The sequence below is a fragment of the Trichosurus vulpecula genome, chromosome 1 (assembly GCF_011100635.1).
Source record: "Trichosurus vulpecula isolate mTriVul1 chromosome 1, mTriVul1.pri, whole genome shotgun sequence".
Taxonomy (NCBI): Eukaryota; Metazoa; Chordata; class Mammalia; order Diprotodontia; family Phalangeridae; genus Trichosurus; species Trichosurus vulpecula.
This window is the reverse complement of record NC_050573.1, coordinates 273,622,092-273,646,245: the sequence shown is the minus strand read 5'-3', so window position 1 is coordinate 273,646,245 and position 24,154 is coordinate 273,622,092. Positions and strand designations below refer to the sequence as shown.

General features: G+C 35.6%; 1 protein-coding gene across 1 annotated transcript in view; it reads left to right on the top strand.

The window, feature by feature from the left end:
- TOX (thymocyte selection associated high mobility group box) overlaps positions 1-24,154 on the top strand; it is a 381,802-nt gene that overhangs the window by 178,330 nt on the left and 179,318 nt on the right. The window contains exon 3 of the mRNA XM_036741561.1: positions 21,518-21,760. Within this exon, the coding sequence (XP_036597456.1) occupies positions 21,518-21,760 (243 nt within the window). The remainder of the gene's footprint in view (positions 1-21,517; positions 21,761-24,154) is intronic.

Sequence of the window (24,154 nt, the reverse complement as noted above, 5' to 3'; positions counted from 1 at the left end):
TGAAGTGCAGGGGCTAATTGAATTTGTTTGAAACAGTAGAAACACAAACTCAGTGAATGATTACTGTTATAAAGCAGCTGCTCCCTTTCAGAGAATCATTAGGTTGGTCTTGAAGAGTTTTGAAGAAAGCATTGTAAATTTGCAGCTGATATATGCTTTCTGCTTCCCCTAGCACCACCCCCTAGATTTTTAATGGAAGCATCATGGATAATTTAAGCATCAGTCTAAAAATCAAACAACATTTTGAGTTTTAAATTTTTATGCCATGTATTCACCAAGCACATTTTAAATACCAGTGATCTCATTTACCGAGGTAAAAACAATCCCAAATGATTTTTTTTTTGTATTTTTGAAAATGATGGTAGGTTTAGATTCATTTTCTTTTAATAATTTAACCTTTTTCTGAAAGCATTTTTTAAAAATTGAGCTTTGCTAAGGATTCAGTTAGTGTAAGATAGTTCATACGCTGGGAGAAATTAACTTTACAAATTAAAGTCGCTGAATAATCTTAGAATTTACACTTGAGGTCTCCCCTCCCCCCCTTTCTTTTTTCTAACTGTAATATGGTATTTTCACAAAACCATTACCTGGTATTATTTTAGGGAATTTTAATCAATTTATCCCCTTTAGGCTAAAATAAATAAGGCTTCAGTCATCCTGCAGCTAAAAAATAGTTTTGTTCTTTTTCCTACATAACATCAAACATCTGCATAGTTTGGTAATCTTAGACAACTTGCCTCACAGCATCACTCAACAATTATAATTTCTGTTCAATTTTCAAATCCGAACATGCTCTGGGACTTATAGACTAAGTTGCTAAGTAGCAACATATGGCACACTACTGCTCCTGTGATGTTGCTGCAAGCAAATAGCATAATTCTATACTTGAAATGATTTTTATAGAAAGCCATTGTTGGAACTGAGCCAGAAGTGTAAGTATACTGTAAAAATTAATGATATTCTTTTAGACAGTCCCAAAGGGCTGTTTGGCACTGCTCTCTACTGCATGCATTCTATACCTCTTATGCTAGTGTACACAAGCCTTTTTTGGATCTAATTCTGTAGTTGGTAGGCAGCTTTTAAATTAATTACACCACCCATGATATGCCTGCCAACTATGTAATAAAAACACATGACATTTCTACTGCTCTCTGGATTTCATTCTTAGAACATTTACCACATTGCCTTATAATACTTCTAATTGTGGTGACCTCTTAGTGTTTCAGTTATAACCAATTTAACTTATTCTTTCAGGGGATTGAGTTTGAGTTATACAAATGGAAGAGGTTTCATGTTATTTAAGAAATGCATACAGCTCGGTACAAAATATGTTCTTCCTTTCTAAATTATTCACTCAATGGAGTGAATTGAAAAAAAATGTTAGCAAGTAGATCAGCCTTCTGGACTAGGAAATTCAATATCACAGACTCTGAGAGTTGGAAGAGTCTATTGAAATAACCGAGTCTGAACCTTTCATTTTAGAAATGAGAAAACTGAGGTCTGGAAGGGTGAAGTCATTTCACAATGTCTGGATATGATTATAACCAAGATTCAAACCCAGGCCTTTTGACTCCAAGTCCAGTAGACAGAGGTCACCTCTCATGTAATGTACCCTTTATCACTTCATTGATGTTGGTTTCTGTTCTAATGGTCTAGGCCACTCTTTCCTAACCTATATGTCAGCACACATCAGTGCTTAGGGAAAGCAAATTGGACCCTTCCAGTGGTTTGGGTATCTCCTATGAATAGACTTCCACATGAGCCAGTGGTGGACAATTAATCAATCAATCCCATAGACATTGGGACCTTGTTTCATCTAGTTGGGCCTTCTGAAGTGGTAGAAGCATGTATCATTTCCCTGCATGAAAAAGCTTAGGAAGCATGGTTCTCTAGTTTAAAAATAGTAGCAGCAACAATAATGACCACAAAACTCCAAACTTTCTTTCATTGAAGTGGACCTAGAGAATCCCTTATACCTTACTGTCAGACTGTCACATTCACATGATCTGACTAGGAGAAATTGAGCAGATTTAGTTCCTTGTCTATCCTCGTTAAAACTACATCCTGCATTCTTCTGAAAGCTTTTAAATATATATTTATATGTTCACTTTCCAACACAGCTAAGTTGGAGTTTGATCAGAGGTGATGCTGGAATTTGGGTCTCTGAGTGTATCTGACTGTGCTCTTGGACAAGAAAGATGAAAGATTCTAGCAGAGCAGTTGGTGCATATAGCTTAGAGCTAGCTCTAATGCTAACTTCAGTGACTTCAGAAATTATATTTATCTTATGTGAGGCTAGTGTGTTAGAAAAAGAAAAAAAATAAGGGAAAATCATGGAATCTTGGCCCTGTATTAGATTTCTTTTTTTAAAAGTTAATTATTTAAGGTGGGTTTTTTCCTTCAAACTGAATATCACTGCATAATAAATTTTTTGTTGTTCAGTCATTTCAGTCATACCCAACTCTGTGACCCCATCGGGGTTTCTTGGTAAACATACTGGAGTAGTTAACCATTTACTTCTCTGTATCATTTGACAGATGAGGAAACTGAGGCAAACAGGGTTAAGTGACTTCTCCAGGGTCACCCAGCTACAAATGTCTGAGGCCAGATTTTAACTCAGAAAGTTGAATCTTCCTGACTTCAGTACACTTCTGCACCACCTAGAGGTGCCCTTCCATAGTAAATAAAGTGGTTAAAAACATTTTTTATTTAATTTAGAGAAGTTTTTCAGCTAATCATGACAGCTTAAAATTATTTTAATTTTAATTTATAATTATTAAAAAATCTCACATATGAGACAAGGGTATTATTATTTTGACCATGTCTGTATTTTCGTCAATATAGTGAACTTCCAGTGAGCAACTTCTACCATTGCAGGTCACCACCTTTTTTCCAATATAGACTCTTAGAGAGTTGCTTGGAACACTGAGAGATTAAGTGGCTTGCAGAGGGTCACATAGCTAGTTTGTGTCAGAGATGATGCTTGAATCTCCAAGTCTTCCTGTCTCCAACACCCGGAAGCTCTCTCCGGACAGTACCTTGCTGCCTCCCACTTGCATTGTATGTACGTATGTATGCCAGTTGCTAAGGGAAGCCTACTTTAATGATGATGTAAAAATTATCTTGTGAGGCCCATCATACAAGGAAAGGAAAATTGAAACAATTCCTCTAACAAGCACTTATTAAGGATCTACTATTTACTGTGCTAAGCTTTATGGGTATAACAAAAGTGGAGGAAAAAAGTGAGACCATCATAGTGCTGTTTAGATTAAATTGAGGATTAAATTTATCTTTTTATGAATATATCACTTCAAGAAGATTTTGTCACTGTATATACATGCTTAATTAATTAGCCTTTGTTAATCTGATTTTGTAAGCTATACTTTTCCTTCGTATTTTGTATCTTGTCCAGAAATAATGTTTCAGGCTATTTTTTTTTCATTTGTTGCATTCAACATTCATTATTACACCTCCCATAAAGTTTTAAAATGGTTGAGTACCACTGCTTTTCTATCTCTGGTTCTATTTCTTACTTGCCCTCAAGATCAAGAGTAATAAAATACAGAATAAACACCTTTTAATTTTGTTTATTGGACTCTAACAAATATTTGGTTTTATCAGATTCCTTTGCAGTTGATATATCAATACTGCAAAGGCTGTGAAAACATACACACACATACACATAAACATATATATTATAAAGTTATAACTAGCACAATTCAGTATCATGCATTCATTTTAGATAACGGCTAGAAATTAGTATGTGCAACAGAAATATCTAACTTTGGGTATGACATATATACATACACATAAGAAAAAACATTTCCAGGTTCCTTTTCTGCAGAGGAATCTTTAACATCTGTGTTGCAATTATATACAGTTACATATGTGTATATGTGTGTGTGTGTGTAGATAGATAGATATATGCATATATATAATATACACACATAGATTTAGATTTGAAAAACAGTATAAACAACATACTTTAACGATATACTTTCCTGACAAGGAAATTCACTCACAGTTTGGGGGCTGGATGGGTTATGAGATATAAACCTAAGAAATACTCAAGGGAACATATTTTAAGGGTACTTTATTTAAAATACCTTTCTTTCTTTTGGTCCATAAAATACCTATGATCATGACATGAATTTGAACTACAAATTAAAACAACCTTCCTTTTGGCAGAGGCTCCAGAAGGAACATCGACTTGACCTTGTGACCTTTGACCCAATAAAATGATAAAACTGCCATGCTTTGATTAATCTAGTTAGTCTAACAGAGTCTGGCATCTCAACAAGCCCAAACTAGTTACTCAAACCAGTCTTCAGTGTAACATTCAAATGATTACTCTGTGCAATCCCGGAGGTATTCATTACAGACAAAATTGCTCTTGTTGCCTTGCATACAAGCTGAGTTTTCAATGGGAAATGAAAGGCTGCTTGGAAAAATAGGCCACCTAATTAAGTTAAACTACTCTAGCATTTGGCTTGACATCTTCATTACTCAAAATTAAAAAGATGCTTCACTTGAGCACACAAGTTACTATTGTTTATGTTGTTTTCTTCCTAAATTGGCTTCTTACATAGAAGTCTGTTTTTCAGAATTATATCTTGTAATAGCTCACATATTTCTTGCAGTTTATAAAAATGTCTTAATAGCCTGTATAGACAGTCATAACAGGTACGATCCAAGTAGGGAATGCTTGCCTTAAGAGTCCAGTGATTTTAAAAGGCCCACCAATCTTTTAGCATATTTTTCTAATATCGCTTGCATGTTGCTGTTAATATTCAAACTATTCTCTCCCCTTCCCCCTGCCTTTCTCTTATTTACAAGTTTAATACTGAATCTGTTTGCTCTACGTGGTCTCCTCGAGGAGTAATTGAATTCAGAGAAGATTTGGGGAACATCTGCAGGTTTAAACTGAATTCCATTTGTCCACTGCTTTATGTAGCTCCATAGTGCAGCTATTTTAAGAGCATTTTAAAATGTAAACACATGTAGAACACACCATCTACTGATTGCCAGATCCTAGTCAGTGACACTAATGAGGCTGTTGACAGGTTAAATGTTGTGTATCATATACATTTCCAAGCTGTGGGATTTGTGAGGGTAGGGCTCATTTTTTATTTCAGAATATAAATATTTGTTGCCGAATATGCTTAAGAATTTTATTGGGACTGTCTTGTAGTGTGTTTTTCAAGCATTAGGGAGAATATGTTTTCTTGATAAATTCTCCCCAAAAGATCTGAATTGTAGAGATTGTTAAAGTAAGATTGTTGCTTCAGCAGTAACTCTTCAAGACCTACTGAGACACATGAGTACCTGGCCAAGGATGTCATGTTGGTATCTCACCCATCCCAGCTAGCCAGTAGTTTTGATAACTTTTGAAAAGTATTACTTTATTACTTTACAATCTTGAATTTAGAAGTTTTTCAGTTGTGTTTAATAAATGAGCAGATGAAGAGATGAAAAATTAACCTGACTCCTTAATTTCACAATCTCACATTTTTCAACTTCATCTTTCTGACCTTCCATGGAACATATCTAACAATAAATACAGCAGAGAACTGGAACAGTTTAGTAAATCCAAAATAATTGAATGATGGATGATTCTACATCTCTAAGCAGTCTCCATTTCCAAAGAGTTGAAAGATAATAATAAATAATGTGTCATCAGTACCCCTTCTTGGTATTTAGGGATGAATTGTTTCTCCCCTTTTAATTATGTGAAAATCGAGGCTCCTAAAGGGTCTTCTTAAGGTAACTCTGCCACCTCCCATCTTTTGCTCTGCCCTGAGTCTATTTTCCTTCTTCCCCAAAGAAGATGCTTGTTTTGGCTTCATTCTTCTCTTTGGACAGAAGCTTCACTCATTTGTCCTTAAAATCGGATAAGTATTCTTAAGATATGCTAGAGAAGTAGAAGCACTATTTTTAATATAAAATGGGAGAATTTAGAGTTTGAAGACACAGTAGAGATCATCTTCTCATTTTGTAGATTAAGAAATTGAGGCCCATAGAGGTTAAGTGACTAAGGGTTAAGGCCACACAAATAGGAAATTAATAGTTTGGATGTAGTCTTATAATCCAAGAAATTCATAGTGACTTAAAAATGTATTTGTGATTTCTTGGGAGAATTTGCTTTGAAGTAGTGTTAGACAAATTACTTCAATGCTAGTGAATTGTCAAATTTGTTCATAAATAGTGGCAATTGACTCTCTGTGTAAGAAATCTAAAAGGGTGATTTCTGGAGGTCTGCCCAGGAATGAATTGTTAAGCTGACATGGACACAGTTGAAAGTAATAATAATGATAATATAACTAATGATGATGATAATAATTATTGATATAGCTAGCATTTATATAGGACTCTATACAGTTTACAAAGTGTTTTACACATGTTATTTTATGTAATCAGTAAAAAGGCTAAGTTTTGATAGTAAATATATTTACACAGGACATACACATCCCTTTCCTATAAATTTCTTCTCACTGTGTGTCAATAGCAACCATTAAATTCAGTCGGCCTGTTTTGGCCTGCCTTGATTTTATGTTAGAAATATGTGGTCAGAAGGTGAGTGGACTACTCTTTCACCTTTTCTTCCAGAACTTACTGTCATAACAAGTTAGGCTATTTTATGGTCTCACATCCAGTTTTTCAACAAGCAAAGTCATGGGCTAAATTTGAAAATATTTACTTCAAACCTCCCCCCACCACCACCAAAATTGTTCACTTTATTCTCTCTTTTGACTTACCTCATGGTGTTTCTGTGATAATCTAGTGAGGTGTGGAAAGTATTTTGAAAACAATAAAAACTTTATGAAAATGTAAAAGGGTGCTATCTTTTTGTCCCATTCTAAGGCTGCCCTTCTCTGTAGCTCTGCTACCCCTTCCTTTCCTATAATTTCCTCTTTCTTTTCTTAGGTATGCCTAATCTTGGCCTTCCTTGCTTCCTTCCTTTCCTATTTCTGTCCTTTACTTCCTTCTCTCCCTCCATTCCATCCTTCACAAAAGATTCTAACACTCTCTAGGACCACATAATGTATATACTCTCTAAATATGCCTTTCTCTCTGATTGATCCTAGATCAAATTTTAAGACCTAAAATTCCTGAATATTGGCTGAGACCTCCTGTAGTTAATCTTTTTTTTTTTTTGGTCCAGGCTTGGGTCATCATTGGTAGAAGGAACTTCTTCAATCATCTAGATTAACATACTGCCTATAGTACATAGTCTTAAATAGTTTCCTAAGGCAAAGACAAATTGATTTACCTGTCCATTGTCACACAATATGAGTCAGAGGTAGGACTTTAACCCAGGTCTTTCTGCTTCCAAGGCGTTATAATCCTCTTCCTCTATCCTGCCTGTCTTCATTAAACTAGAAAAAAATCACCCCTTTTCTTGAATCTACTTCTACATCCAGTCTCTTCTCTGGACCTCCTCTCTACTTTAGAACCAGTATCCTTAATAGTGCAGAATCCTCTTCTACCTCTCGGTCCATTTTAGGTGCTTCCTAGTAAGAGAGTAAGAATTACTTGTCATAGTATGTTGTAGAGAATTTTCTTTCATTCTAAATCTTTGAATCAGGGTGAGAGGGAAAACCCAAACAGAACAATGTGCCTTTAACTCTGTAAAGTTACCTCTCTTACTCAGTATTAATATTCTATCTACATTGTATATCTATGTATATACATATCATATATTGTGTGTGAACATATGAATATATATTATACATATATTATACGGGCCAGGTGTGATAAAGTAAGGCTTCCTTCCATATATGGATTGGACTAGATAGCTCCTGAGATCCATTCCAACTCTCAAATTCTGTGTTTCCAATTTTGTTGTATAACATTTTACCTACTTACTACCTGTATAATTTTTGCTGAATTGTTTAACTTATCTGGACCCCCTCTTACATGCACACAGACATACAGACACACATATACAAATACACATTCAACTCAAATTAACCTGTGATCTCATTAATGAAGATTTGCAGATTGTAACATATGCTTGCTCATTTTATATTCTTATCCATGACCTCCCCTAAGTTCATTGCAATGGTTGTGGTCCACAAACTGGGGAACTTACTCCCTCAAGTCTTGAGTTTTAGATATAGATATAGATATAAATAGATATGCACATATATCTATATATACAAATACATACATATCTATGTGTGTATATGTTTATTTATATTACATATATAATAGAATCTGCACATCTTCAGTAATGAGGTCACAGATTAATTTTAGTTGAATGTATGTGTATCTATGTGTACATTCATGTGAGAGAAGGTCCCAGTAAGTTAAGCAAGTCAGCAAAGGTTATAGAGATAGTAAGTAGGTACAATGTTATACAATGGAACCTAAATCATAGAACATGAGAGTTGGAATGGATCTCAGTAGTTATCTAGTTATAGATAGGGACAGAAAGAGAGAGATACAGAATAGATAGATAGATAGATATACCACTACTGGACAGAGAGATACAGAATAGATAGATAGATAGATAGATAGATAGATAGATAGATAGATAGATAGATAGATATACCACTACTGGACTCCACAGATACAGTGTCTCACTTACGTGCCATCATCTCTGCCTGTTGCAAATTTCTGGAACTTGACTCACCCGGTCTTTCTCCTTTTATTTGCTGGTTGTACCTCCTTCAATAACCTTTCCCACCCTGGAAATCTTTCTTATCTCTGGGCCTTTGTCATCTCCGGTATGACTTACCTCTCTATTCATTAAGCAGCCCCTGGTTTTGACAGCATTTCGAGCCTCAAAATGTTTTAGACTCAGTTCAAGTAGACAAACAACCACTTCCTAGACCCACTAATCATTAGAAATAAGTGAGATGTGTTGTCCATTCTGTCCATGTTACCTAAGGAGATAGTTTTGTCTAATTGTAGGAAGCAGAAACCAGATCCTCCTGTATTCCATTAATACATATGCCTTGGGTCAAAACACTATTTACAGGGTATATGCTTCAACAACTCCTTGGTTGTGAATAGAAGAGGAAAGAGATAACATCTGGATGGCCCAAGTGCAGCAGTGGTATTTACATGCTTTTAGAGAATAATAAAAACTAGAGGAAGGTATTCATTGTGTTGGGTAGAATGTCTATGTAGGATTTACAGAAGGAGACATAGACAAGTATTGCTTAAGATAAGACATGGATAAGTTGGAATCTCCAATGGTGTATAGAGTATTCACACCAACAAGATCAAGGATTCATAGAGTCCTAACCAGGAATAGTCTCCAGTTGTTTTGAGTGTATGGTAACTCCAGATCCCTTAACAGTAACACTGTATGTTGTGGAAATAACACGAGATTGGAAATCTGAATACCTCAGTTGGATCCCCAGGTATGCCTTTTCCCAGTTGTTTGACTTTAGTTTCAATCCATTGACTTAGCCCTGACTATAAACAAGGCACTATGCCAGGAGGTATGGATACAAAGAAAAAAAATCAAATAGTCTCTGACCTAAAGAAACTCATTGCAATGCAGCAGGGAGGAATGGTATCAGTGGGGCAGGGCAAGTGGCCTAATATCCATGGGCCTCAGTTTCCTGTTCTGTAAAATGAAGGTGTCAGACCAGTTGATCTCTAAGATCTCTTCTAGTTCTAAATCTTCTGATTGCTTGAAAATCCCTATCTATCCATATATACTATTCCAGAACCCCTGAAATTGATCACTTGCTGTGACAAAACAATGAATTCCTATGATGAGGGTTTTGCCCCTGACATCATATGGCCATGGCCCAAGACCTTGATGCGGAGAGCTCATCATTCACTGTGAATACAACTTGTCACAATACCTGAACTTTGTCCTTATGACAAGGCTGATACAAAGATGTCTCCTTCCCCAGTAGGGAAACTCTAGTAAATGATACTAGTTTCACAGAGGATAAGGCAGCAACTCTGGAAAAGAAGCTTGAGTATAGGACTCTGAGTAATTAACCCTAGTAGAACAGTCACTAATGGGATGGGAAGGCTCTAAGCCATTAGCCTAGGGTTATGATTGATGTCCATTGAACTGAGCTTAAGATGTAACAAGAATCTATGCCAGATCAATTAGGTCAGTCAGTAAGTCCCCAAGAATTTGTTATCTGCTTACTATATGCCAAGTGCTATGCTAAGCCTAAGGAATAAAAAGAAAGGGAAAAAACTGGTCCCTGACTTGAGAAGCTCACATTTTAGGGGGGAAATCAACCTGCAGACAACCATGTATAGGCAAGATAAATACCATGCAAATGGGAGGCAATTTCAGGGAAAAGACAACTGGTAATAGTGGAGTCTCTGGCAAAGTCCTCTTGAAGAAGGTAGAATTTGGGATAAGTATAGAAGGAAGCCAAGGAAGACAGTATATAGAAATGAGGAGAGAAAGCGCTGTTGGAAATCCTGAACTTGACCATGGTGAACAAGAGGACATTTTAAATAAACTTTTGAATAGGTTTCATAGGGAAGCTTTGTCCCTAGACAACAAACCTGTGAAAATAATCTCTCTTTTTTCTTTGGAGTCAATAAAATATAATTTTAGGTACAAGCTAATATTGCCCCTTGGATATTCTCTAGTTGCCTGCCTCATCCCTTGCAGGTCTACCTGATCTCTAGCTTCCAGATAACCTTTACCCACCCCATCCTGCTGTCACCTGAGCTTATTTTGTGGCAACTTTCTAGAATTTCCCCTTTTACAATTTTACTTTTTCCACACATGGCCATGCACACAGTAGGCTCCGGGTAAATATCTATTGAGTAAATGAATGTCATGTCAGAAAATTAATGGTTTCTTGAGGCATTGCCCTTTCCCTAACCTGAGAAAGAAAAATTGATGTACACAACGAAACAAAAGTTGTACCTTCCACAATCATATATTTTGATAACTGTTGCTTGATAAATTAGTACATTGTATGTTTTTATAAATGAATGTGATTTATTGCCATTGTCTAACATGTGAAGAAAGACAAAAAAATTGTTTGCAGGATCATTGGCTTGAGCACATGAATGGCACTGTTGGACAGTTCTTGCTGAATGTTCAGATGATTTATGTAACAGACCGAAGGTTGCCACAGTAATACATTATAGTCTCAAGCTATCAAACTTGGTTCATGCAGAGACAAAAGAAGCTGAAAAATACTTACTTCTGAAGGTCCCCATCCACCCTTGGGGGAAAAAAATGAGAGATAATACTGATCTTTTTTAAACTCTTGGAGAAACATGGGAGGGACACTTTCCTATATTATTGTAATTTCAGAATGTATACAGAGTCCATTTATTTTTATATTCTAATGACCTCTTTCCTTCATTTTTATTTTGAATTAATTATTTGAACTGTGGAAAAAGAGCATCTAAAAAAGATGAAATCTTTTTAAATGACATTTACTTACTCTTGGTTTTAAGGATGTATGTTAGATATTAAAAATTAAGGCATAATGTAATGGTAATGCATTTTTCTTTTCATAATGAAAAACATTTTAAAACGATAGCTAAATTTATAGTAAATTAAATTTATTCATGATTATGTGTACACTCACAGAGGTAAATTTGCCGTATATGAAAAGCCATGTGATATAGCAGAAATAGTGTTGGATTTTTGGAATAAGAGGTCTTGGAATTGAATCTTGGTTCTACTTATTACTACCCCTGTGACCTTGACCTAGAAGCTTAACTTCTCAGGCCCTCCATACATTGATATTAGTAAAATGAGGGAGTGGACTAGATTAAGGTGCCTTTCAGCTCTAACATTTTGTGAAGTCTGACTTTTTGATAATAAGGCTTCCTGTCATCAAAGATAATATTCTGTATTCTGATTGTTCTGGGTGGGCAGAGGCTTACAGATGCAAAGAATCATGTAGAAAAAGAAGAAAGGAAAGGTTAAGAAGAATTTCCTCTTCTTTGATTCTGGTCAGCAAAAATTAGTACTCTATCCTTGACACATGTGAAAATGAGAAGTATCTGTAGTCAAAAGGAAAGCCTGCATAAATTAGCATTCCACTTCCACATATATCAGCATACCTATAGCAAAAGAGAATGTGAATTGTACAGAGAAATAAGGGAAACACCAAACTCAGGAATGAGATATGTAAAATATTGGCTTTGAACATGGTTAAGAATGTGGAAGTGAAATGATGGCAGAAATGAGACCTTAAATAAATGAGATGAATTGATGAAAATTAGATAGTTTGTGAAATTGGTGTCTTGCAACAAGGACATAGGTAATGTATCCATAGTCAGTAGATAACATCTCAAGGAGAATGTTTAGTTTACACAAGTATGGTTTTCAAGACAGATATCCTGCCCTAGACTGGGGCAAGGTGATCAATCACGAACTAATCTAACTCAAAAGAAAAGATCACTAACCCCATGGTCTCTGAATTCCATTCTCACCAGAATGACTGGATCATTAATAGGGTTTCTTCATCATGATCTTCCTAAGGAGGGGAGGTCTTGTCAGGGAACAGGAAGGTAATTTGTTGCATAATCAAATTGATGATTTGATTTGACTTTGTTTTTTTAAAAAAAACACATAATTTTTTTCCTTTGGGGATGATAGGTACATAGTAAATCTCTGTATTTTTTAATCTTTGCAAGTTGCCTAGGGCACTAAGAAGACCATGGATCATAGATAATAGCTAGAAGAGGCCTTAAAACTCAGCAAAATCAGCCCCCACCCCACACCCCAGTTTTATAGATGACAAAACTGAGGCCCAGAAAAGTTTAATGGTTTGCCCAGGGTTGAACGGCTAATAATTGTCTGAGGTAAGAGTCAAATTTAGGTTCTCCTAATTCTAGGCCTAGCCTTCTGTCCACTACATAACACTCCCTTTTAAGTATAGTTTTTTTATTACAAATTAATAAATTGTTATTCTTGTTTGCACCAAGCTACCAGGAAAGGATCACTCATGGTTGAATTCACCACTGAGTTACACAAACCAACACAGGGAATCAAACATATGCTGGAGAAGATACAACACAGAACAATCCAAACTAGCCCTAAGTGGTAACTTCAGTAATCTGTATTTATCAACACTCAGTATAGAACCCTGTCCCAATTCCCTGCATACAAAACTTTCTAGTCTCTTTTTATTGTTAATTTGCAGAATTTGATCTCATTCCACTAAAACTATGGCAGCAAGAAAGGGGAGTAGACCATAGGATCCAGAATTTTGCTAAAAATATCTCTAATAAATGATCATTAAGCCACTGCATGAAAGCTCCCAGTAAGAGAATACCTACCATGCCAGGGCAGCCCATTCTATTTTTCAACAGCTCTGAGTGGTAGATTTTTTCCTTACACCAAACCAAAATCTGCTTTAGACAACACCCATCCCTTTTCTCTAGTGTCATGGTTCAGCATTCCAGGATCAAGCTAAACAAGTCCAGTCTCCTTCACATGATAGCCCTTCAAATACTTAAGGATGACTTTCATCGATTCATATCCCCTCATAGAGAATTCATATAAAGTTTGCAGTCCACTCAAATCCCCAAAATCTTGTCCCCCAAAATTGCTATCTAACCATGCATCTCCTATTCTGTGGTACTTATGAAATTGATTTTTTGAACTTGTGCAAAATTTTGCATTTATCTCTATTGAATGCCATTTTATTAGATTCTGCTCAGGACTCTAACTTGTCACATCCTGACTGCACAACATGTTAGCTGTACTATCTCTTTCAACTTTGTGTCATCTGCAAATTTCAGAAAGTTATATATGTATGTACATATATATATATATATATACATATGTATGTATGTGAATATATATACATACACACACACACATTTTTTGGAAATAAAAATATTAAGTAGTACAAGGCCAAACACAGATCCCTGGTGTTTCCCACAAGAGACCTAATTTCATGTTAAAATTTATCCTGATTAATTCATGACTATAGATCTAGATCATTCTCATTGATCTGTGACAACTCAGATCTTTCCACTGTGCTAATAGTGACAACATGAGAGACTTTAACAAGAGATTCCTAAAATTCAAATTATATGCTGAATGTATTTGGTTTTCCAGACTTGTTTAAATGCATCAGGAGCCATTCTAAATTGTGGTACTTAGAACTAAAACCGTAACACAGATGTGATCTAGCCAGGGCAGCCTCTAGTGTAGCAGACCTCTAATCTCCCACATTCTGGACTTACTGCTTCTAATGTACCCTAAAATCTCATAGTTTGGGGGCTGCCACTTCACATTCTTGAGTTATAGTTAGCTAGCATATGGACCACTAATGCCTTCAGATCTTTTCCACATGAATTCTTGTCTAGCCACATTTCTCTCTAACTATATTTGTGCATTTGATTTTTTTTAACCCAAATGTAATTTTTGCATTTTATTTCTATTAAACTTCATTTCTTTAGATTCAGTCATTTTTTAAAACCTGTTAAAATCTTTTGTCATCCACATTCTGATATTCAATGTATTTCCTAGTAGATAATGTAGTACAGTTGGAGAAAGGAAGACCTGGACTCAAATCCCTCCTCACACACATAATAGTTATGTGACAATTTGGAAGATATATTTTATAAGTCATATTTAAATTGTCATTAGCCTGCATTCCAGTTTCTTGGAGGGCTAACAGTCTTTCCAACTTTGGGATTCTGGACCTTGTATTAACCTTGTCTTTATAACTTTTCTTCAATAAAGCCAGGATCTTCCATCATTACTCACATTTTGATAAATTCATGAAGTTAACATTGTCATTTATAACCCTAAAATGCAATCTTGCTTTATAATGGTCAGCAAACCAATAAATAGATAATATACATCCAGCTAAAGAAAAATACACTTGTTTACAAAACTCAGTAAAGGTGTAAATTTTCAAATGCGAGTTTAATACATAGAGAAACAGTGTATAGTAGTTGTGCCTGGTGGTAGTAGGGACAATAGTGATTTCCTGTCATCCAGAAATGTGAAAAAAATACCATCTATACCTTTGTCCGAATCATCAACAAGTATTGAACAGTACAGGGTCAAGGACAAGAGCTCTGGCTTGCCACTACTCTTTGTGTCTGATTGTTCAACAAGTTCCAGATTCACAGTTCTACTTTTATTCAGCCTATATACTTTCGTCTTGCCCACAAAGACAGGTTATACAGGTATATTATGGGTTTGGAACTTTCACAATATACCATTCGGGTGACCCTTTTGCAAAATGAATTGGTCTAATATAATGTGTTCTTCATGAACCTATGATAGTTTATAATGATCACTTTTCCCTTTCTAAGTATTTACAAACCACTCCTTGGATAATAAGCTATAGAATTTTTCCAGGAATTAAAGTTAAGCTTCCCCACCTATTGTTTGAAGACTTCTGTGTATTCCTCTTTTGGGGGGGATGGGAGAGGGCAGGGGAAATAGAAACAACATCCAGGAGGAAATAATAGAAACTACAGAATAACTACAAATTGCATCAGATATCTGGGTATAATTCCACCAAGGCATATGAAAGGTTTGTTTTAATACAATTACAAAATGTCGCTCAAAAAAAATAATGAGGAGTTTAAGAAATTGGAGAGATATTCATTGCTCATGATTGGATAGAGCCAAGATAATGAAAATGATACTACCTAAATTATATATTTAGCACAATACCAATTAAACTAACAAAAGATTAATTTAAAAAGTTAGTTAAAATAGTAACCAAATTCATTTGGAGCAACAAAAGATCTAGAATTTGAAGGGAAGAAATGGGGAAAAGTAGGAAAGAAGATAAAATAGCACTTCTAAACCTCAAATTATGCTATATTTGGTGACATATTTCCAGTTTGACAAGAATCAATGGGAAAGCTGGAATGCCATTTAGCTGAAATTAGGTTTAGATCACCATCTTACTCTGTGTATTAGCAAGGCAATAAACACAACATCGACGATAATTGTGAATGTGCCTATATAGTTCTGTATTACAAAATATAAGAGACTCTCTGTATAGAAGGTAGAAGGAGTAAAACATTTATTCAGACACCAGATAACCAAATCCCATAACCATAAGTCCAACCCATCCAAGCAGCAAGCAACTCCCAAAACCAGTAAGCCTACTTTATCATAACAGCAAGGAATTTAAAACACAATATCATAGCATGGAGCCTCACCATCTCATAACCTTCTGCCCCCTGCTGGGGCCTTGCCACAAACACACTCACAGCATAGCCATATCTGCTCTCTCCCTCAGCTCTAACTGCTCTCTCTCAGCATTTCCTGTGACACACTTTCCTCTTCCTCTCAGCAAGCTCCTTCCATCACATGTAACTTAGGCTTCCTCTGGTATGCAGGTCACATGGCCTATTAGTGGATGGGAAAGATTTTCAAATCTAAATTGTCATTACACTGTGTATAGCACAATTAGCTTAAAATGGAGAGACCAAATATTAAAGGAGTTACCAGAAAAAGGATTTACCAGAAAAAAAATTACAGAAGAATATGGTTAAGGAAAATTCTCCCCCTAAACACATTTATAAAAAGTAGATACTTTACATAACTATGTCTAGGGGGAGAATCTGAACTGAGAGATAAAGGTGATCGCTAAAGATAAAAAAGATGATTTTTTTACATAAAATGGAAAAGATTTTGCATATTTTTCTGTATGCCTCAGGTACTTGAGTCCAGGTATGATGACCTGACTTGGCCCAATAGCATACACAACTTGTGCTAACATGGTAATGGTCCTTCAAACTCCTTATTACTTCAGATGAAAAGATAAAAGCTTCAAATCAGAAAGACTATCACTCCCATTGGCTGTCCACAGTTCTGTTCTCTGGTTGAGGTTTCTCGGAACTTGATCTCATTTGCCAGTGCTCCAGCCCTTCCATGCTGGCTGCTCCTTTGAGGTCTGCCCTCCAGTTTTTGCTTGCTCCTGTGACCTGACTTCATCTCTAAAGACTCTACGCATATGGCCATGCCTGTTAGATTGTAAGCTTATTGAAGGCAGGAACTTTCTTTTGCCTTTGTATCCCCACACTTAGCACAGTGCTTGGCACAGAGTACACACTTAATAAATTTTTTTTATCACTATCATCTGCACAAAATTGGCTGCCTTGAACTTCAGCAGCCCTAGTAGGTAGGATATCATCATCATTTTGCCTGTATAAACACTCTCCTCCCTTTCACTCCCTCACTCCAAAGATTTCTCAGACACCCTGTTCAAGAGTTCTAGATGTAGAGAAAAAATCCTGAAGTTATGAACTACACAGAAACTCTCCACCTCCTCATAAGACTTTGATTCAAGTTCTAGTTCTGAAATTTCTAGCTGGGCAAGTCTTTTAGTCTTTTTGCAAAATGAGGATTATCATTCTTACACTTCTTACCTCACAAAGTTGTAGCGAAGAAAGTGCTTTAAAAACCATGAAGTGCCATATAAATGTGAGCTATCTGTTATTGTTGTTTTTGTTTCCATTCTCCAATAGCAATCATGAAAAAAGAAATTGAAAGACAAAAGGGATCTTCTTTTGTGATTTCACAATGGTTCTAATGGGAATGTCCTTCCCCCAGAGTCATGGAACATAGCGCAGGCTGCACATTGTACTATAGGCCAGCAGCAGCCACAATGGGGTACCAAAGTGAAGTATCAGATGTCAAATAACCCTGTAGTTCTTAATGCTTCCTATAGACTAATCATCTCTCACTTGATGCATTTGGTTGGTTGCCTATGCCTTCGAATATCAACAAATAGCATCTTGGTGTCACCTGGCAAATTCAAATGTTCTGGGAATAAAAGACGCTTAGTCAATCTTATGTAAAAGGAAAAGGGACATTATGTGAAATGTCCTTAATCATCCTTTTAACCAATTTGTAATCCTCAGAGTATTGTGATGATCATTATGACTTTGAGATGTATAGAAGAAATTTGATCTAGTGGAAAGAACATTCTATTCGGAGCCTGAAAACTTGTTTGAATCCTAGCTTATCTATTTACTTGTGACTGAGTGTGACCTCAGTATCTTCATCAGTAGTATAAGGAATCAGACTGGATTGTCTTTAACATCTTTTTTAACTCTAAATCTGTGATTTGTGTTTCCTAAAAAACCAGCAAAATGTAGTTAACATGGAACTTGGCACTGTTATTTTCATAAACCCTTTATCAAAGGAGAGATGTGTCTTGCAAAGAAATTTTTTATGGATTTTCTAATTCATTTCCACACACATATAAAGATTTCCAGTAAAGTTAATCTGACACCATAGTTAGTTCTTTGTCAGTATTGGTACATCTAGATTTAAATGCCACTATATGATTACATGGCTCCAATTACACCATAACAGGCTTGTACCAAATACCTCTATCATGATTTTCAAAAAATTTTCTTTGTCACAAGTAGAAGCTGCTTAGTAACCTTGTACAGTTATATTTAATGATCACTCTAACTACCCATTTCTGGTTAAGTTGTGGAATCTGCGGTTCTGGTATGTAATTACATGGGTTAAATGAAGTTAATGTGTAATTACATGAAAATAACCATGTAGCTGAGTTAAATTGCAGTACAATTGTTATCACTGAATGTAAAGTGATACCAATTAAACCTCCCTTTGAAACACCACAAATTAAAACCTAACTACCAGGGAAATTCTATTACAGAAAGATACCATACACTAGAGAGAGTATCATTGAGTATTTTCATAGGTTTAAGTATCTCTTGTTAAAACCAGAACTTTATTTCCCCCTTGTTATTATACCGCTTCTGCCTCATTCAGTGAAGGATCAAATGGTAACCTCTATTTTCCCCATAGCTACTTAAAGGTAAACATCATGAAATCCAAAACTTGCCACTTTGATAAGAGAGGATCCATGCTTCAGGTAGGACTAGATGACCTCTGAGGTCAACCCTTTCAACTTTAAAAGTCTATGATTCAAAGATAAGAAGCCCAAATATTAACATAGCCATTCCACATAAATATAAAAATTGACGGAGAGGGCAGTGCTGGGAGAAGACTCAGATACTCCTGCAGTATAGAACAATTACATGTTCTATGTAAAATTCCCCCTTTGCAAAAAGAGAACATCTACTTCCCCTCTATTAGACCACCCTTCGTGCCACTGCTCATGTTAAAACCACACCAAAGCCCAAAGCAGCCCTGAAAATTAGTACAAGCTTAGAAACCCAGAGCCTGAAGGTAATCTGGCTGATGACAAGTAAGAATTAAATTTAAAATTATACATATCACTAACAGTGTATTTCCTCAAATTAATGACATGCACTCTAAGCTTTTGAAATAACTAAGAAATAGTGAAAACATTACATCTGGTCATTTCCTGGTTTTTACATTTTAAGATTCTATCTGCAAAGCTGAATTAAGCTTCTCCTTTATTCCCTCCTCCAAACTCTCTCCAATCTCCTATTACACACATTCTCTGTCTCTCTCTTTCTCTTTCTCTTCCTCTCTCTCTGTCTCTCTGTCTGTCTCTGTCTCTCTCTGTCTCTCTTCTCTCTCTCTCTCTCTCTCTCTCTATCCCCCTCTCCCTCCCTCCTCGCTTCCTCCCTCCCTTCCTCCTCCCCGCCACACACTTCTTGCTCTTCAGGACCTGCTTCGGTTCCAGATGTTACTAGTAGCTCTTCATTTAATCATGTCTTCTAGAGGCACCTAAATAAATATATCAGAACTTGTAAAACATTTAGCAAGTGTAATTCAAAGATTTTCTTTCTGTTAGACAAATAGATACCATCTGGAGAAAATAACCCCAAGCTCTTGGATGCAATTGCATGAAGCTTGATGGCAGAGCTCCCAATGACTACCTTCTAACTACTGTCTTTGGCTTTCACTTTTTGGCTGCCCTCCTACATGACCATTGAAAATCTTGCCTATCTCAGCATGCAGTGTTGTGTTACATTATACAAGGTAAACCTTGTTACTGGTGATCCTGAAGACTGTAAAGCTTCTCTCAAGTCAAATAACGGGATGCATGAAAATATTGGGACTGAGATTGTCTCATAATACCACCTGCTCCAAGTAAACATGTTTGTCCACAGATATGTTCATCGGTATTGTCTCGTATGCTCTTCTTATCATATGATTTTTCTTAATTCTCTTTGAATATTGCCATTTTCCCTTTTTGAGCTAGAATCTCCCAAATACTCTTCCATTCCCATAGTTTTCTCCAATGATGCCTTCCAGGGGAAAGCATAAATATCAATAGTTGTTATTTCACTGATTAATTCCTACTGTTTAATTTGCATTATTACTATTTTACAAAATCAGTACAATGAATTTAGGTAACTGCAATATTTAGTTTTGATTTGATTCCCAAGGAAAATAACTCATAGAAATTAATGTTAATAGTCTGAAACCAAGAAAACTATCTCCCTTTGAATTTATAGCTAAAAATAGGCCTTCCTATTGAGAAAATAAAAATTTGTTCCATTTTGTAATTGAGTCTATTCTGTATCTCTGCCACCATTTTGTACAATTGCCTAAGTCATATTTCTTTGTCTTTGAATTAAGTTTGAAAGTTCATGGGTTCAGAAGTTCAGTTTCTTCCTCTCTAAGTTTAAAAGTTCAGTTTTCCTATAAATCACTTTAATTAAAAGAAACCTGTTATCTCTATGCCACTAGTTGTCCTTGTACAATTAAAGGAAATCTGTTATCTCTATGTGTACCATTAGTTATTCTTGTAGGAGGACTAATCAATTAGAAATTCCTAGCAAGATGGAAGGAGAGGTTGTGGCTATCCCTGAATCCCTGATTTCCAACCAGTCATATTGTTCCTCATGTCTATGATGCACCTAACATTGTAACCAATCATCTTGTCTTCCCCATCTATGATGTTGCCTTCTTTTTTTTTGGACAATCTTCCTTTTGTCCATGATCCATTAGCTCTCATTTGGAGTCTTAGTTTGCTGAGGAGGCTAGACCCTGTATATTGCTAAATGTGTGCCTTGTTAATAAATTGATTATATTGCAACTTGTGCCTCAGTTTATCTTCATTTCAATTGTGACACTTTCTGTTTTGTTTATTTTTGGTTTTGTTTATCATACTTTCAATGAAGCTGCTGTACCACAATATTCACAAGTAACTTCTTTATTGTTATTGTTTGTTTTCTCTAGTAGAAAGGTGAGCGTATGGGTTTTTTTTTTCAAAACTTAAAAGTTTCTGGAATTCATTTTATTATAGCCCATGATCTGAGCTGTAGGGATCCCTATGAAGCACATTTGATCAAATATTAATTTTATAAATTGCCTGCCTTCCCCACAATTCCCATGAAAAAGGTATTCAGCTAGATTAAGACTCTGGAAAATTTTAATGGGACCCTTGAAATCTGTTTGATTTAAGCCTTTTTTGGAGAAAAAAACCACCCTGCCTAATGGAGGGTATGTGCATACCAGACAGGCTTATGCCTCTGAGGCACTTTCTCTCCATGCATAATAGCCAAACTGCAACAGGAGAATCTATGACTGTTTGAAATATTCCGTTTGCTAAATTGATACTACTGCCTGAAGTAACATAAGCAGGTTATATGAGGGCATGCTCATGTGTGTGTGATGATTTTCAACAGTATTCTTATTTTCATTTCACAGTCTTACCCTGGCCCAAGTCTTGAAAGCGAAGACTTTAACATTCCTCCAATTACACCCCCTTCACTACCTGACCATTCACTGGTGCACCTGAATGAGGTAGAGTCTGGTTACCACCCTCTTTGTCACCCAATGAATCATAATGGGCTGCTTCCATTCCATCCACAAAATATGAACCTACCTGAAATTACTGTATCCAACATGCTGGGCCAAGATGGAACACTGCTTTCAAACTCCATTTCTGTGGTAAGAACCTTTACCTGTTTGGGCAATATGGAGGGAGGTAGTGGTGAGCTGGATTTAATGAGCAAAACTTTTAAAATGATCATAAAACAGTGTTATGAAAACCGAATTACCGACAACCGCTTAAAATGTTCGCCACATGACCTGCATTTCTGTACTATATTCTGCAAAATGCTAAAGTGATTTTCATCTATATTAAAAGTTGAAGTGAAATCATCACTTATTTATTTCAAATGTTCATATAAGTATGAGAAATCCTAAATACAGGATTGATGAACTTATTATCATAGAACCTTATAATCCTAGAGGTGGAAGAGAACTTAGCATCCTCTAGTCCGATATCCTAATTAACAGTATAATTAATCCTTGCAACAACAACTCTGACAAGTGGTCATTCACCCTTTATTTGAATATGTTCTTTAACAGGATATGTCACTACTTTTGAATATAGTCCATTCTGCTATTGGTTAGTTATAGATGTTAGAACTTTCTTTCTTATGCTAAACCAAAAAATGTGTCTATAATTTATTCATTGGTCCTAGTTCTGCCCTCTGAAGCCAGGAGTTATAAAGAATAATTCTAATCTCATTTCCACCAGATAGACCTTCAAATATTTGAAGAAAGGTGCCATACCCCAAATATCACTAATTCCTGTGGCTGTTCCTTAGAACATGGTTTCCAAATCTCTTATCATGCTGGTCATCTCTACTGGATACAGTCCAGTTTGCCATGTGTTACGCTTCATGCCTAAAATGTATCGTATCATTCTGAACATAATATTCTAGAGGTTCCAAATAACACTAGTTTGACTAAATCTGACTAGCACCAAGCATGGTGGCACAATTAATTATATCTCCTTTGATCTGGATATGATGGTTTTTTATTTGTTTTTTTCCTACGCAGATCAAGATTGCATTATTTTTTTAAAAGCAATGTTAGCTCATATTGCCAAATGTACTTTCACACAGACCCCCTATTCACCCAGGTCTCTCCTACCCTGTACTCATTTAATTGATTTTTTTTAACCTAAATGGAGAGTTTTAAAATTATCTTTATTAAAACTCATCTTTTTAACCTTTGGTCCACCATTCCAGTCTGTTGAGGTAGTTTTTATCTTTATTCTGCTATCCAATGTGCGAACTATCTCTACAAGCTTTGTGTTACCCACTAATTTGATAAGAATGCTTGCTTTTTGTCTTCCTTTGAGTAATACAGTAGTTGAGCGTGAAGGACCACAGATGTCTGCAACTTGTCTCTAGATACCTTTCTCTTTTATGACAACAATCCATTTTTAAAATTTATCTGTGGAGCTATCTATGAATCTATCTGAATATGCTATTATAGTCAGGATGATCTGATTGATTAACTTGTTAATTTTAAGCACAATAACTCTTCTAGGCAACATTTTTATTACCAGAATCATTAATGCATTTTGACTGTGAGATGGATTACTTGATTATCTAGTCTTAACTAAGGAAGTAGAGTTTTCAGTCAGTTTTTCTGATATGGATATGAAAAGATGTTTCAATGGATTTCTATTCGAAGCTGAAATTAAGTCTTTTAGACAATAGATTTTTTTGTATCTTTTATGCTTTAGTACACTATCTGGCATGTAGCAGTTGCTTAATAAATGTTTACTGACTGACTAAACATAGACTATAGCTTTTCTCCATGGTTGTACATGGAATCATATGCAATTTTAATTTTATCCAAACTGATATGGCAGAAGGGTGTATGGCATTACCTATAAAGACTGTCAATATCAGTGCACCGCCTCTGACAGATTATTTCCGCTCAGGAAACCCTGCGTAGGAGAATGAGTAGTACATAATGAGACTTTAAAAAAAGAACAAACTAAAACTTAAATGTTTTGAAGATAGTTTAATTATTCCTTTGATACTGCCATTTTTCAAACATGAGTGGAACTCCTTTGAGGAATTACCACCTTCAGGAAGAGTTTACAAACCATCAAAGAAAACAGGTTCCTTTATAACCATGTGAGTGAGAGAAAGGGATATTATATAAAATCTTTTTCCTGGAAATGCTCACTTTCCCTTCTATCACATGACCTAGGGGGCAATGAGTCATTTATTTCTAAGTCACAAAATTAATTTTTTCTTCTCATTTACATTCATTTGAATTCCTTCATATTGACAACTTGATATTCTCCTAAAATTTCCAAGAATTTAAAAACAATAATCACAATTGACACTTATATGTTTTATAGTTTACAGATAACTTTAGTTATATTATATGTTCTCATTAAAAAAATTTGATGATTTTTTTAATACTACAGTTATTTTCTATAACTTCCAAAAAAGCCTTAAAAGGAGAGGTAAGTAAAACCAGCCAACACCATGACTACATCTGACAGTATATTCAACATTCAGTAACCAT